At 44.4% G+C, this 14,777-nt stretch overlaps 1 protein-coding gene across 1 annotated transcript in view; it reads right to left on the bottom strand.

Annotated features, from left to right (window-relative positions):
- The window catches only part of phlpp1 (PH domain and leucine rich repeat protein phosphatase 1), a 120,197-nt gene extending 105,646 nt beyond the window's left edge, over nucleotides 1-14,551 (bottom strand). The window contains exon 1 of the mRNA XM_036596557.1: nucleotides 13,141-14,551. Coding sequence (XP_036452450.1) covers nucleotides 13,141-14,551 — 1,411 coding nt within the window. The remainder of the gene's footprint in view (nucleotides 1-13,140) is intronic.
- Nucleotides 14,552-14,777: the final 226 nt, after the last annotated feature.

Below are 14,777 nucleotides of genomic sequence, written 5' to 3'. Positions count from 1 at the left end.
GTGCTACATATACATACACATGCAAGCACACATACACCGATCAGGCATAACATTATGACCACCTCCTTGTTTCTATGCTCATTGTCCATTTTATCAGCTCCACTTACTATATAGGAGCACTTTGTAGCTCTACAGTTACAGACTGTAGTCCTTCTGAGTGGATCAGACACAGCAGTGCTGCTGGAGTTTTATTTTCATTGTCGATTGACCTGTTGATCATTTTCTCGACTAATCGATTAGTTGTTTGGTCTATAAAATGTCAGAAAATGGGGAAGAAATGTCATTCAGTGTTTTCCAAAGTCCAAAACGACCCCAATGTCCTCAAATGTCCTTTTTTTTTGTCCACAGTCCAAAGATATTCAGTTTGGTGTCACAGAGGAGTCAAGAAACCAGAAAATATTTAATATATATATTCAAATTCAAGAAGCAGGAATCAGAGACATTTTACTTAAAAAAAAAGAGATTAATCGATTAATCGATCGCCAAAATAGTTGCCGATTAATTTAATAGTTGACAATTAATGGATTAATTCTTGCAGCTCTATTGTGATGCGTTTCGTGTATCATGGAAATGCCTTAGAGTATCATGGTGTGATATTTTTGCCGTATCGCCCAGACCTGTACATCACACGCTTGACATGTATTTGAAAATAAATACAGAAACAAAAATCTAGAAATTTCCCCTCATGTGGGTTATTTCTGTTCTATGTTGTCGATTTCTGTATGCACCACTTTCACCAAGGCTAAACTCTCACACGTTCAGAAGTACCTGGTCAAAAAAGTGGTTTTAAAAGTGGAAGGCATAGTGCAGCCACCACCTCCTGCTTGAACTCCAGTAGGATGTTAAAGTGCTCCAGATCAGGTTTCGACTTGCCTGGACCGTCTTTAGCGGTGGATAAGCTTTCGCTCCTGCATGTGTATTCCGCATTACTGTTAACTCCTGAGGGCATCGGTAAGCCTCCCCAGCCGGCTGATTAACGACTGCAACACACATCAGTCATGTGACTTCACTGTGGCATCCTAATAGCTGGAATGCTGCACAGCACTATGGTTTCCTGCATTCTCCGTGCCTCAGATAAACCGAAGAGTGACACGGCTCATGCTCTTTTTTAGGTTTTTTTGGTTGCCTCATTCTGTTCTGAGCCACATTCTGATCATTAAACGTCCCTCTCTGTGGCTCATATTCGACGTTTTTCTTGTATGTTTGACATTTTTCTAGATCAGTTCTATCCCTTAGACCTAAACTGGCTGTTTTCGTAACTGTACAACTTTTAACTTTTAACAATGATATGTAAATAAGCTCTTTTCTGACTGGCTCCTCATTCAGAAAGCAGTCCAGGATGTCCAGAACCTTGGGATGAAAGTGGAGTTAAACCAGGGGTGCACAGCTCCGGTCCTGGAGGGACGGTGTCCAGCTCAGTTTGGTGATTTACCTGCTCCAACACACTTTCTGTGTTATTTGCCAGGTTTTAGGTGTGTCTGAGCACAGAAACCTCCAAACTGTGCTGGACACCGACCCTCCAGGACCGGAGCTGCACACCCCTAAGTTAAACTGCTGTAGGCTGAATGTTAATATAATGTAAATTGGCTTAACTGTCATCACAAAAACAACAGCTCAGTTTTCTATATAGGAAGAGTAAACAGTATGTTTTGAAACTTTAACAACGCTTACATACTACATCGACCTCTTATTTCCAAAGCGTGAGGGGTTTTTCTCCATAATATGGATCCTTAAACAACAATGGTCCCATTTTATATTCAGTGTCTCTAATAAGTGTGTAGTTACACATGAATAACATATGCAACAACACTGTAACTACTGATGACTTAGTAAATGTTACAAACGATTAAAGAGGTACAGCCTATGTAATTACACATGTGTATCAACTTCAGTTTTGCCTCATGTAATTACAGAAGTGTATCTTCTACACAGGGACTTTCCTGTACTGTAGTGTAAAGTTACACTTTAAAATAAGGGGACAGTTCCTGTGTAGCTGTTATGTAGGTACTGTGTAATAATGCTTTGGGTTTAATGCCACACATTTAATTAATATCATTAGATACAGTCGTTACATTTTAAGATAAAGGGTCGTCTGCTGTTCTGTCACATTAAAGAGTGGTTTAAAGCTGAAACTACCCTTGTGTAATTACATGAGAGAGAATGGGCTGTTATGACTAAAGATACACTTGTGTTATTACACGTATACACTTGTGTAATTACGTGAGAGAGAATGGGCTGTTATGACTAAAGGTACACTTGTGTTATTACACGTATACACTTGTGTAATTACGTGAGAAAGAATGGACTGTTATGACTATTAAGGTACACTTGTGCTATTACATGTGTACACTTGTGTAATTACATGAGAGAGAATGGGCTGTTACAACGATTAAGGTACACTTGTGTTACTACATGGGAGAGAATAGGCTGTTACGACTATTTAGGTACACTTGTGCTATTACATGTATACACGTGTTATTACACGTATACACTTGTGTACTCACATGAGAGAGAATGGGCTGTGACGACTTAAGGTACACTTGTGTTATTGCATGAGGCAAAACTGAAGTTGATGCACATGTGTAATTACATAAGCTGTACTACTGTAATCCATCTGTAACAGTGACAATCATTAGTAGTTACATTGTTGTTGCATATGTTGTTCACATGTAACTACACAGTTATTGGAGACACTTAATATAAAGTGGGACAACAACAACAACAACAAGTAGACTAAAGTTTTTTTTGCTTCTGGACTAAACTCTCATCATACCTGCATGACTGACTAAGCCACAGAGCTAAATCCATGACTTTGTGTGTTTTTAACCAGAATATTTCAATGGACAATCAATTTCATTCAATGCACAAAACTCCTTTACAAAAGTGCTTCTTTGTAGAGCCCAAATACTGAAAAACCCAAGATTCCTCACTTATTTCAAAGAAGAGTTTGACATACTATACAAACCGTTTCACAACTTAGCCCCGCCCAGTCAGACTGAAGTGTTTCAGCCCAAAATGCTTTATAAATGTAGAGCCAATACAGGGCAGCCAATCAGAAAAGAACTCATTTACATATCAATCTTAAAGGCACAGCAACAAAAACAGCCTGTTTAATTCTAAATGATAAAGAGAAGTTAAAAAAGGCCACGCAGACATGAATGACGACTGTTTTCAGTCCATAAAAACACAAACATTATAATTTATAATAACGTTTTGATCTTATTCTCCTTTTGTTTTATTTATCTCCCTTTGATTTTACGAACTTCTACATTTTAGCTACGTTTTAATTATTGATCTATACTTTCTACTGTATTTTTATGTATTTTTATCATTAATGTTTCATTTTTTTTTACACTTACCTGATTTGAGTCATTGTTTATTAAATACATTTTTATTCATTTATATGTTCTCACACATTCAATCAATCCCTTTTCCTGTATCAACTCAGGGACACTGTGAATGAGGGTCACCCTCAATGTTCTCCGAGGTTAACTACACAAAGGTTGATTGACTGAAGTGGACATCAAGGAAAAACATTAAATACAAGAAAATCTAGGCTCTGGACCCTTTAAAAGAACCAACCACTGAATTCTTTAGCGAAGCCAAAGTGGTTCTACAATGACATCACTCCAGCGAAGTTTCTGGGACCTTTAAGATGCATCTGGTTGGTTGTGAAGTTGCCGCCCAGTGCTTCTCTTTCAGCTGACCTTTATGACCTTTAACCAAACTCACGTTGACATTTGAATCCATGTTTTCCACGGATTTAAATCCGAGTGGAAAGTAGGAAAAGATGGAAAAAATGACCCCTCAAGACACAGTGGTGATTCTATTAATGCAGGCAGTCCAGCAGATGGAGGCCACGACTGCAGGCTAACAGTAGCAGTGCAGCCACTAACGCTGGTGTTGCAAGCAGCCTAGTTCTACAACAAGGTTTTGAGGTTAGAGCTGAGGAAGCCGTGAAGGGTGGGGCGATACGAGCTAAATATATCACCAATATTTTGACAGTGATGATGAAAACACTGAGAGCAGAACCTAAAACCAATAAAGGCTGACGCCAGACTCACCAACCCTGAGCACGGACGCAGTCAGAGTGCTTATTGTGAAATTTCTCTGTTTTTTTTGACTCACCAGCTAAAATAAAAACAAAACCAAATGGCGAACACGGTTAGGGAATCTAGGTCAGTGTGACCCAGCATAGCATTAAGAGCAAGAACAGAAAATTCCTTTTGGTTCAAAAGTTTGGAATCGCTTATTTCTCGATCTTGTAGACGTCTCTGGACCCTGAATCCAGTTTCCAGCCCTGGATTTTGTAATTAATGGTAGATAATTGAACCGCTGATGGAACTGACTGGCCAACAAGCATCATAACTACTACCAATGACAAAATCCAGGACCAGAAACTGGACACCAAATCCAGAATTTAAGACCTCCGCTGCTTCAGAATCATCTATCTGGACACAACTCATCATTCTGGACGCTTACTTTTCCTGAGTGACAGGAGGAATATGTGCCAAAACCTCTAATACTTTGTTTTCACGACGCTTAATGCCTTTACGGGAAAACAGTACACGGGAATTTGTATTTAAAAAACAGAAATGCTGAATTCGGGCCAGAACTGAATACAATCCACCTTAAAACGTGATAAACACACAATCATACTGCTGTCCACTGCGCAGTACTGTAGACAGCGTTAAATCAATGTAACGAATCCACAGCTGTCAGCTTTTAAAATCCTATATTTACACTGCAACAAGCTGAACGTGAATTGAGGGCATTTTTATCAGATATAAGAAGTTTTTAGTCACTGTCTAATTTTTTATTATTCTTTTCTTATTAATTTTAATGTTGCCAAGCTGTTGTGTTTACATTTTCTATTTCTGTTTTTTTATTGATTATATTTGATTCATCCTTATTTTATCTTATTTATTAAGTTTTTATATTGTTGTAATTTTAATGGTTTATTCGTTTTTTTATTAACTACTATGATTATTATTATTACGTTTTAGCATCTGTTATGTTTTTACTATTTAACCTCTCAGTCTCTGATCTCTGTATTGGCTCGGCTACATTGTACATGAGGGTCTCCCTCAATGTACTCTGAGCTTAAATGAAGGTTGACTGATTGATTGATTGAAATAAAAGAAGTCAAAAATATTCATTAAAAAGAACATAAATGGTTAATCACAGTTATTTACATGCTGACTAAACACCAGCTAATATTTTATTACTTAGCGACTGTTTGTGCTGGTTGTACACGTCGCCATGTACATCACCATTCAGGAAGGGACACTGCTGCCAACATACGAATCAACCACTGGTAACCGGTTAAACCATAAGACAAAACACCTTACAAAACCGTCAAAAACCAAAAGAAACACTTAACGATTTCTGTTTTTGTTTTTTTTTTGTTGTTTTTTTATAGCAGGGATATGATCAAAAAATATGATCAGCTGTAGTTCGTGTAATACCGACCCTGTGAATCTCTATATGTGTTCAAACCAAAGTTTGGTTTATCCTAAAGCTTAAAATACAACATTAGCTCAACACAAATTTATCACAAGTTTACTGGAAACCAACAGAAAACGACTGGAATGTTGATTAACCTAAAACTCGCTAAGAAAATCCGAAACAAGTTTCGGTGCACGAGCTGAACGCCACCGGCTCAAACCTGCTGGAGTGAAACTGCGGCTCTGCAGACGTTATCGTTTAATTTAAAGACGTCAGGCAACGTGAAAACTCTGTAATAGAGGTTTTGGCCTGTATTCCACAGGTCACTATGGAACAGTAGTGACCTGTGTTCACTACATCTCATTATAGCGACTGCATTTAAATTGACCTTGCTGGTCATTTCGCAACATGTACTTCGCCTATTAATGTCGTTTTCTTTAAAATGAAAGCATCTGATCACAAAACAGTCATGGAAATATGAAGTTATAAGGCCTAAAGCTTCCCAAAGTCCTGAAACGTGCGCTCTTCCTCCACCATACGGCCAAAATAACACGAACACTCCGACGCTCAGAGAGACACCGCCTCAGCCAAAGAAAGCAGCGCAACGTTGCTCCACTAACCGAACCCCCTCCCTCTCTCCCCAAACCCATCCGTATTCTCACCATCCCTGTTTACCCCAGCTGAGTGAATGAAAGCGCTTCCTGCAGCTATCTCCACCCCCCCCCTTCCGCGGCGGGGTGGGCTGAAGGGTCTTGGCACAGGCCGAGCCGTGAGACAGTAGCGGAGAGCTTGCCAAGAACAGAGAGGCCACACTGCATCTGAATGACCAGAGAGAGCCGGGAGTGGAGAGACGGCCTTTAACCCGGACCTCCCCGACAACCCCCCCCCGCACAGCTCCCTCCCTTCTACCCCGTTTAGGGCCCCTCTGTCCATTCCAGCAACAGCGCATTCAAGCTTTTCAGCCTGATGATAATGGAGCGAGATCCGGAACAAGGCCGGGGTCCAAGCACCATAAGTTGGCCGCGGCGGCTTTGTGGCCGTGTCATGCGCGTCCGTGGGAGCAGAGGACGCTGCCATGTTTTATTACCCACAACGAGAGGCCGATGAGAAAGTGAGAGAGCAAGGAGAACGAAAATAAAGGGCAGCAGTGAAGGAGAAGCACATTTGAATTAAAGGGGAATTCCACCGACTTTCCAAAATTTCTGCATAATTTATATATAACGGGTGAGACGTAAACTAAGTTCATTCAGATTCAGTTTGGTGTGAAATGCTCCCGTCTAGAGACACTTATCGAGTCGGTTCACAGTGGTGGTGATAGGAACCAGACGTCTGACGTGTTTAAAGGGCCCATATCACGGAAAACTGGATTTGCTCCGCTTGAGTTTGATGTAATACATGAACGATACTACAGTTTCAAAATGTCCGTTCACTCCTTACAGTCCATACATGGAAAATAAACCGCAAAACAGCCTGTTTTGAACGCACCGTTTCTGTGATGTCACAAGAACCAACTCACATATGTCTGTCTATTTAGCCTACCACAGTCAGGGCCTGAGTTTCAGCACAGGATTGCAGTTATCACTCATAATTTCATCGATTTCCACAAATCTAACACTTATAATGCGGGAAATTCCTGCAGGCATTTACAGCGATGTTTAATAACGTTCAACCAACGTTCGCATCAGTGTGGAATGCAGGGACGACTGGCCGAACGGACCGACTTCCGCTCTGGACAACACACTCGACACGCTCTCGCTCTCTATCTATCACCTCTCGCTAACATTTACAGACAGGGTTCAGGACTTGCAAACATGGACCAGTGGCTAAAACATAAATCTGCAGCATCTGAAGTGGAACCCGAAAGGACTAGCTAGCACAAACAGCAGTGCTACTGATATCAGCGTTAACAGTATTAATCCTCAGGATCCTCAGTCAGGTTACAGTGACGTTAGCGAGGTGAAGCAGCAGCACAAAGACAAGTTTCTGACTAACTGGCTCAGAATATCTCCGTGGGTCGAACTCAACACCAGTGAAACGAGCTGCTCGGTTTGTAAAATACACGGTGCTGCGCTTTTTACCAGCCGACGTTACTTTAAGGCGGCACTCAGGCGGCGCCTCTCATACCACAGCCTTGAAAACAAAGCGTGAGGCAGATTCGGCAAAGAATGTGGCGGCTAATGCTGTTGAAGTTGAGGAGGAAACGAAGGGGCTTCTCAAAACCGGATACTTTATAGCAGAAAACAAACTGATTCTAACTAATTCAAAATGTGGTCATCTGGTAAAATTCATGAAAGAGGTGGAGAGTCATTCTTTCAAAAAGAAAGGGACAAGGTAAGACCTGTAGTTAAGCTCACAAGTAGTACACCCCCCTCCCCGACACCCTCCAAGTGTGTAAATCCCCCCTATGTGAAACATTTAAGGGGGGATTCCCCCCTCATTTTGAAAAATGAATTTCAGGCCCTGCACAGTTTACATTCACGCTGAAGCTGTAAGGAGTGTTTCAGCTCTGAGTGCTTTTTAAATGAGGCACAAAACACGGCAGACGATCAAAACAGGGCTTATTTACATACTTCTGACTTAAAGGTGCTGCAACCTGTTTAATTCCAAGGCATGAGTTCCCAGCCGTGGTCCAAAAGACCCTCTGCCCAGCACAACTGTGTCTTTTTCTGCCATGACACACCCACTTCAGCTCATGAGTGGCTTGTTAATGAGCTGATTATTTTGATCAGGTGGGTTTGCAGCAGGTAAAACAGCTAAATGTGCAGGACAGGGGGGACCAGGGTTGGAAACCACTGCGCTAAGAGATAAGGAGAGGTTGGAAAACGGTCCTGTTATAAGTGGACTTCATGGGAAAAAGTAAGATATAAAGAAAAACGTAGGATATGGGTCCTTTAAAAGCTGCCTCACAGAAAGTCATCACGTGATGTGGCGATGAACGCTGCCTGATATCTGAGACGCTGTCTCATGATAGTTGGAGATAAGCTTCTTGGCTAGAATGTAGTTTTTAATCCACTCTTCATGGAGAGCTAAAACAGCACCCAAAGAAAACCGGTTTACCATTACTAACCCTACATATGGATAGTCAATAAAGTGGCTACCTTTGTGTTGTAGTCGCGGCAACCCCTGGTTCCTATCACCACCACTTTCTACGATGAACTACTTCACATCAAACCACTCTGGATGACTTTGTTGACAATTTAACGACTGAATTATAAAGGAATTTTGAGAAATCGGTGGGGTTTCCCATTTAAACATTAACAGGTCCACACTGAACGCTACTACAAGCAACTACTAGCAGTGTGAGTTTAGCCCCGGGGGCCTGAACACGCAGGACTACAGTCGTGCAGCGACGTGGTTAAATATTTACGTTTGAGTTAGCAGTTTGAAGCATAGCTGCCTAGACTTGAACCGCCAGGCTGACTCCGCGCTCCAGAGCTCTCCAGCAGAATAAAGGCACAGGTGATCAGCGCTGCGTTTCAACCCTTCGAAGAGTGACTTCTGTTCAATACAGGGCAAAACTGTGGAAGCAGGTGGTGATTTTTATTAAAGTAGCAGAAATCCTTTACAATAATGAAGAGCTGCAACAACCGAACAGTCTGATTTTCACATATTACACTGAATATTATCATGAATATTAAAAATAACAGCCGTGTTCCAGTTTCATAAGTGAATGGAAACCGCATTCGTAGCAAAACTGCATTAAAATGCTACATTAGGGGATCCTGCCCAATCTGGCAACCCTGGGCACAGCAGTTGCTCTGGCTCTGTCAGCAGCGTAACCTAACCGTCATCTTCAAAGAGAAAACCTCTCAGTCAGCTCTGGTTGGTGAACAGTGACGTAATGAAGGTTCTTAAGCCATTCAAAGCCGCTCCATCTCAGTCAGCACACACTAACCTCAGCCGGGTCGGCTTTAACGTCCAGTGCAGTCTGAGTAATACACCTACAGCTAGCTGGACACAACACTCTCGTTTATTCTCAAAAATAAACGCAACTAAAAACACGGCAGCCAGCTAGCGACCCAGAGCAGGAGGACACTTACTCCTACTGCACTTCATAAAGCAGGATTTCTCGGTTACCCTGCTGGAGTGAAAAACGACCCTGTGACCCCAAATCGTGCAGAGCTGGCAACTGGGCACTACTTGTCATGTGTTAGTATTTGGCTTGATAAACAACGGACTTCCCCACGGACGTGCACGGGATCATATAAGCGGTAAACGTGTCGGTTATTCGGGCGGCTTTATCCATTTTCGAGCACACAAACCATCGATTTCATCAAAGATTATCAAATATTTACTGCAGCACTACAATCACGTCGACTTTGCCAACATCCGATGCAGCACGAGAGCCAACTTCAGCAGCAAAACGTGTCCAGAAATCACTGCGATCTGACGCTTCTGCCCTTCTAAACACACACAAAACTATGGGAAAGCTGATGATCAGCTCTAGTAATAATGTGTTAAAATACTGACATCAAAACCATAATAAAATATAATACTATATATTATAATATAACATAATACAATACAATATAATAATATAATATACTATAATATAGTATAATACACTATATTATATTATAATATAATATACCACAATATAATATAATAATATAATATAATATATTATAATACAATATAATATTCAATTTGCTATTTTCAATTTGCTTTCAAGACATTTTCCCCAAGATATCATCACAATATTGAGTTTTCAATATCAAAACAGACAAAATAGAACTAATAGATCAACACAAATATTACAGTAATAATGATGATAATAATAATGATAGCAATAATAATAATAATAATAATAATAATAATAATAACAACAACAACAACAACTATTTTTAGTCAATGTTTTACAAACTGAACTGCTCTAAATCTAATTAAGCAGACCTAATTATGCACTTTGCAATTATATGTATGTATGTATGTATATATATACATATATATATACAAAAAGTATATGCAGTTAGTCAGTAGTCTTTAAGTACACTCTTAAAAAAAAGATTCTAAAGGTTCTTTAGCCAACAAATCGTTCTATATAGAACCATGAACACTCAAAGAACCCTTTGCATGATTTAAGGGTTCCCTGCATCATGAAAGCGTTCTTCAGACTGACGGAGAAAGGGTTCTATATAGCACCAAAAAGTGTTCTTTTTTTGGTAATACACAGAACCCTTTCTGCTAAGACTGTACTGACAGCGTCCTTGGCGTTCTGAGAAAAGCGTACCGTGGCCTAACTCACCCCAATAACGATGAAACACCCTAGTCTGACCTTTGTTAACCTTCGGCCTGTGATGTGTGTAATTCTAGAATTCGACATGTGATTCTGGAATTCGCGGCATTCTTAGAACAGCCTGCGTGCCATTGTTACATCACAGACGGAAATTCGGGTTCTGTGGCATTCCGTCTCCCTTGAGACGGCGCATGGAGGCCAGAGGGCCGGAGGAGGGTTAGGGCAGCGCTGAGGGAAGGCGGGCCCTGAGGTTCCCACTGCGGGTCGTGTTCCCCTTCGGCGGCTGTCCTGACAACCGCACACCTACAGCGCAGCACACGCAGCTCCGCTAACGGGACGCCTCGGTGAGGAACCGACAGGGTAGCTTTGGCACAAACACAGAAAACAGGATTTGATAAAGGAAGGTTTCTCACTGAGCCTGATAACGCGAGGCCGAACTCAGCCCTGTCCGGTAGAGGAGGAGGTGGGGGGTGTTCGGACTGGACAGACACAACATCTGGGCTTAAAACAGACAGATCAGCCAAAGTTACACGTTAAATGACCAACTGAGTCAGCAGGCTGTGGCTGTGACTAGCACATGCATGCAGCTGATACTGGTTACTGTACTTCTTCAAACCTTCTCACTTTGCCGGCTGTCAACCAATGGGATGTAAACATCACAGCACTTACAGTCGTAGGCAAAAGTTTGAACACCCCTGGTTGACTTTCTTAACTGAAAACAAGTCGACACGTTTTCTACGGGGTATAAACCTAAATTAGGCATTTTTTTCAGATTTTCACATTTGTTTGCAAATTTTAGTGCACGATTTCTGTTTCTTTACTAGGTTTAACATATTACAATAAAAAAAAACAACAACAGCCATAATTTCTGCACATTTTACACATTTCAATATGCTAAATTCAGCAAATATACACTAAATGTGCATTAAAATGTGCTCCCAGTAGACGACGTGCGCTCATCTTCACGTGTGCAACTGACTGCACGTGCACTACATTCCAACCCAGTTAACAAGAGCGTGAAACGATCTGCACGTCAAGTGCATTCAAGCCAAGGTAAAAGAGAAAAACGTGCTCTGTTTACGAGTTTAGTGCACCACTACACCCAAACATTGCCTGAAGTGTGATGCAGTGTTGTCACAAAAGCCTGCGTGACTGGACGACTGCTGACCGTCCCTGGCTCAGGTCAGCGCGTGTGCAGTAAACCCCAAAGCCCTCAAACACACATGATGAGCCCTTCAGTCAACACGGCCATGGTCAAGCAGATATCAACCAATGCGATCTCATGAATATCCACCTTTCTGCGCTACCTGTGTCATGAATTAAGCCATATCTAGCTCTCTAAGCACTTTCATGCTCTTCCTGCACCTGAGACAAGGCACTAGGTAAGGATTCAGTCTTTCAGGAGCTGAATCAGGAAGAACACGGAGCTGTGCAGTGCAGACAGTTTGCAGTAGTGGTTCCCAATCCTGGAGCCTCGTTTATGCACAAAATGCACATAGACTTTGTTCTATGTTGGTTTTTAAGGCACATTTGTCATCATTTGTGCAAAGTTGAGCACATTTTCATATAAAATTCTCATTTAGAATGTAAATTTTTACAAATCACTGTTGTCGGAAGAAAACCTTGTATCTCCAAAATGGTAACTTTTCAGGAGAAGGAAAAAACCTACTTTACTTTTAATGTAAGTCAATGGAACCAGAGCTTTTACCAAGTCATTTTGGGTCATTTCTTTTGGTCCATTTATCATGAAATTTACACATGACTTAAAGGGACACACATACTTTAAAATTATGTGAAAAACTGAAAAACAACAAAAATGGAGATCCGAAGTTTTCTTCCGAACACAGTGATATAATTATTCCGAGATGTTATGTTATGGACTTTTTTTCCATCCTACAAAAGAGAATTTGCCGTTTGTCTGCCTAATAAAGCCCAGTCTGGGAGCAGCACAGCCAGCGGAGCAGCACCGGCTGCAGCACTGGGGGGTTAAGCGACTCGCACAAGGTCACAGGCAGGTATTCCCAGTCAGTCCTGGGATCTTAACCCACGACCTTCCGAGTGCCGGCTCACCTCTCCTGGAGAATCCCTGTCCTGCTCATTTCAGGGCTACAACACAACTGAACCAACTACTCAGCTTACTGGCCAGGCAGTGGGTCCTTCAGGACCAGGGTTGGGAACCACTGGACCTCATGAGGTCAATTAACCAGCCTATATGTGACCTCGAGGCCTTGTGGTCCGATCTTGAAGACGTTTCATCACATCTGAGGAGCTTCACCTGAATTGAGGGCACCTTGGATGAGTGGCGAGACGTCTTCCAGTCTCCTCGTCACCTTGGCTGACCACTACTGGCCGCTCAACGACCCAGACAACCTGAAACCGCCACCCTCCTGTTGGACAGGCCTACAGAGCATTATAATAAACTCGAAAGCAATTTTAAGCTCCGTCCCGTTCCTTACCTGCGTAGAAGCGCAGCAGTGAGCCGAGCTCGGTGTTCATCCCTTCCTCCTGCACTCTCCACGGGTCCTTAAATCCCAGTTTGAAGAGGAACTCGTTCTGGATCTGCAGGGGCCTCTCGTCCCGGGCCAGGCGCCGGGCCGCCTCACCGTGGAGCTGCACGTAAAGTGCCGGCGAAGTGTTGCGATCCTCCGCCTCCGAGGCCTCGGGCCGCGAACAGAGGCGCTCAGACGGGCCCGGAGAGCCGGGACCAGATCCAGGCGGGACAGGGGCCGGGCTCAGCGGCTCCAGCCTGCTCCCGTTCATGTCCGTCCTGTCCGTTAAAATGGTCGAGTCCTGGGTCACAGAGTCGCTGGGGTCTCCAGGCGCAGGCCCGTCCAGCTCCAGCTCGTCCGATGAGCTTCCGTAGGCGTCCGGGCCCTCGAAGGGCGGGCTCAGGGCGGACGCGTCCGTGCCCAGGATCATGTCGTCGCTCAAAGAGTCTCGGTGCTCGGCCAGCCGGGACTGTGCGGAGCCCAAGCTCTGCACCGACCCCTCGCTGTTGCCATTGGGCGACAAGGGGCTGGCCGTGATGGACACTTCGGGCGAGTAGAGGCCGAAGTCTTCGGGCCGTCCGTCGCTCTCGTCCTTCTCGAACAGGAACAGGTGGAGCCGGTCGCTCTCTGGCCTCAGGTGCTCAAAGCGGCTCTGGTGGTCACCACCCCGGCCTCCCCCGATAACCCGGACCACCGACGCCAGCTTGCTGCCCGTCTGGCTCAGACGCTGGGCGATCTCGCCCGCCGTGGTCTCCAGCGTGCACAGGACGGGCCTGGGGCTGGACCTGTCCCAGGACCGGTCGTGCACATGCACGGCGCCCCGGTGCAGGTCGGCCCGGACCCACTGGCGGTCAGACGGCTGCAGCTGGACGGCGGCGGCCTGCCGGTGCCTCAGCAGGGCCTTCCTGTCCAGGCTGCGGGTGTGCAAGGAAGAGGAGGAGGATGAGGATGAAGAAGAGGAGGAGGACGATGAGGAGGGCACCGCGGCCGAGCTCAGCTTGGTCGAGGCCGAGGCGGCTGACAGGTTCCTCTTCAGACGCCGCCTTTTCAGAAGCAGTGAGCTGGTGCTGGTGCTGGAGCTGGTGTTTGGACCCCCGCGGCCGTTTTTGGCAGCTTTCAGGGCGGGTTTGTTCAGCTCGGCGGCCGGAGGAGACCGCTGGCCGCCTTTCAGAGCGTCCATACGGGCAACCTCGGGCTTCGACTCACCGCCACCGCCACCGCCGCCGCCGCCTCCGCCTCCGCCGTCGTCCACTCCCGGACTCGGCGAGGGGCCGCCGGGCTTCTTCGGCTTGCTGCTTTCGGTCGTGCTGGATTTCCACACGCCCGCTGTGGAAGAGCCGCCCTCAGCCGGCCTGACCGCTGCCCGCGCACTTTCCATCTTCCGCGCAGAAGAAGAACAACAGCAGCGACAACAACAACAACAACAACAGCTGCGGCGAACAGAAGTAAATCTCCGGCTCTGGTTCAGCTAGAAGAGGCGAGCTGCTGTCCGGGCTCCGCCGTCTGAGCGGCGCTACTCAGATCGCTGCACATCCACTCACATTCGCGTCTTTCCTCCCTCCCGCTCCGCCTCGCCTCGGTAAATGGCTTCGGCTACTTCTGCT

The sequence above is a fragment of the Colossoma macropomum genome, unplaced genomic scaffold (genome assembly GCF_904425465.1).
Source record: "Colossoma macropomum unplaced genomic scaffold, Colossoma_macropomum, whole genome shotgun sequence".
Taxonomy (NCBI): domain Eukaryota; kingdom Metazoa; phylum Chordata; class Actinopteri; order Characiformes; family Serrasalmidae; genus Colossoma; species Colossoma macropomum.
Note: the sequence above shows the minus strand (reverse complement) of the source record. Positions and strands in the feature narration are given on the sequence as shown.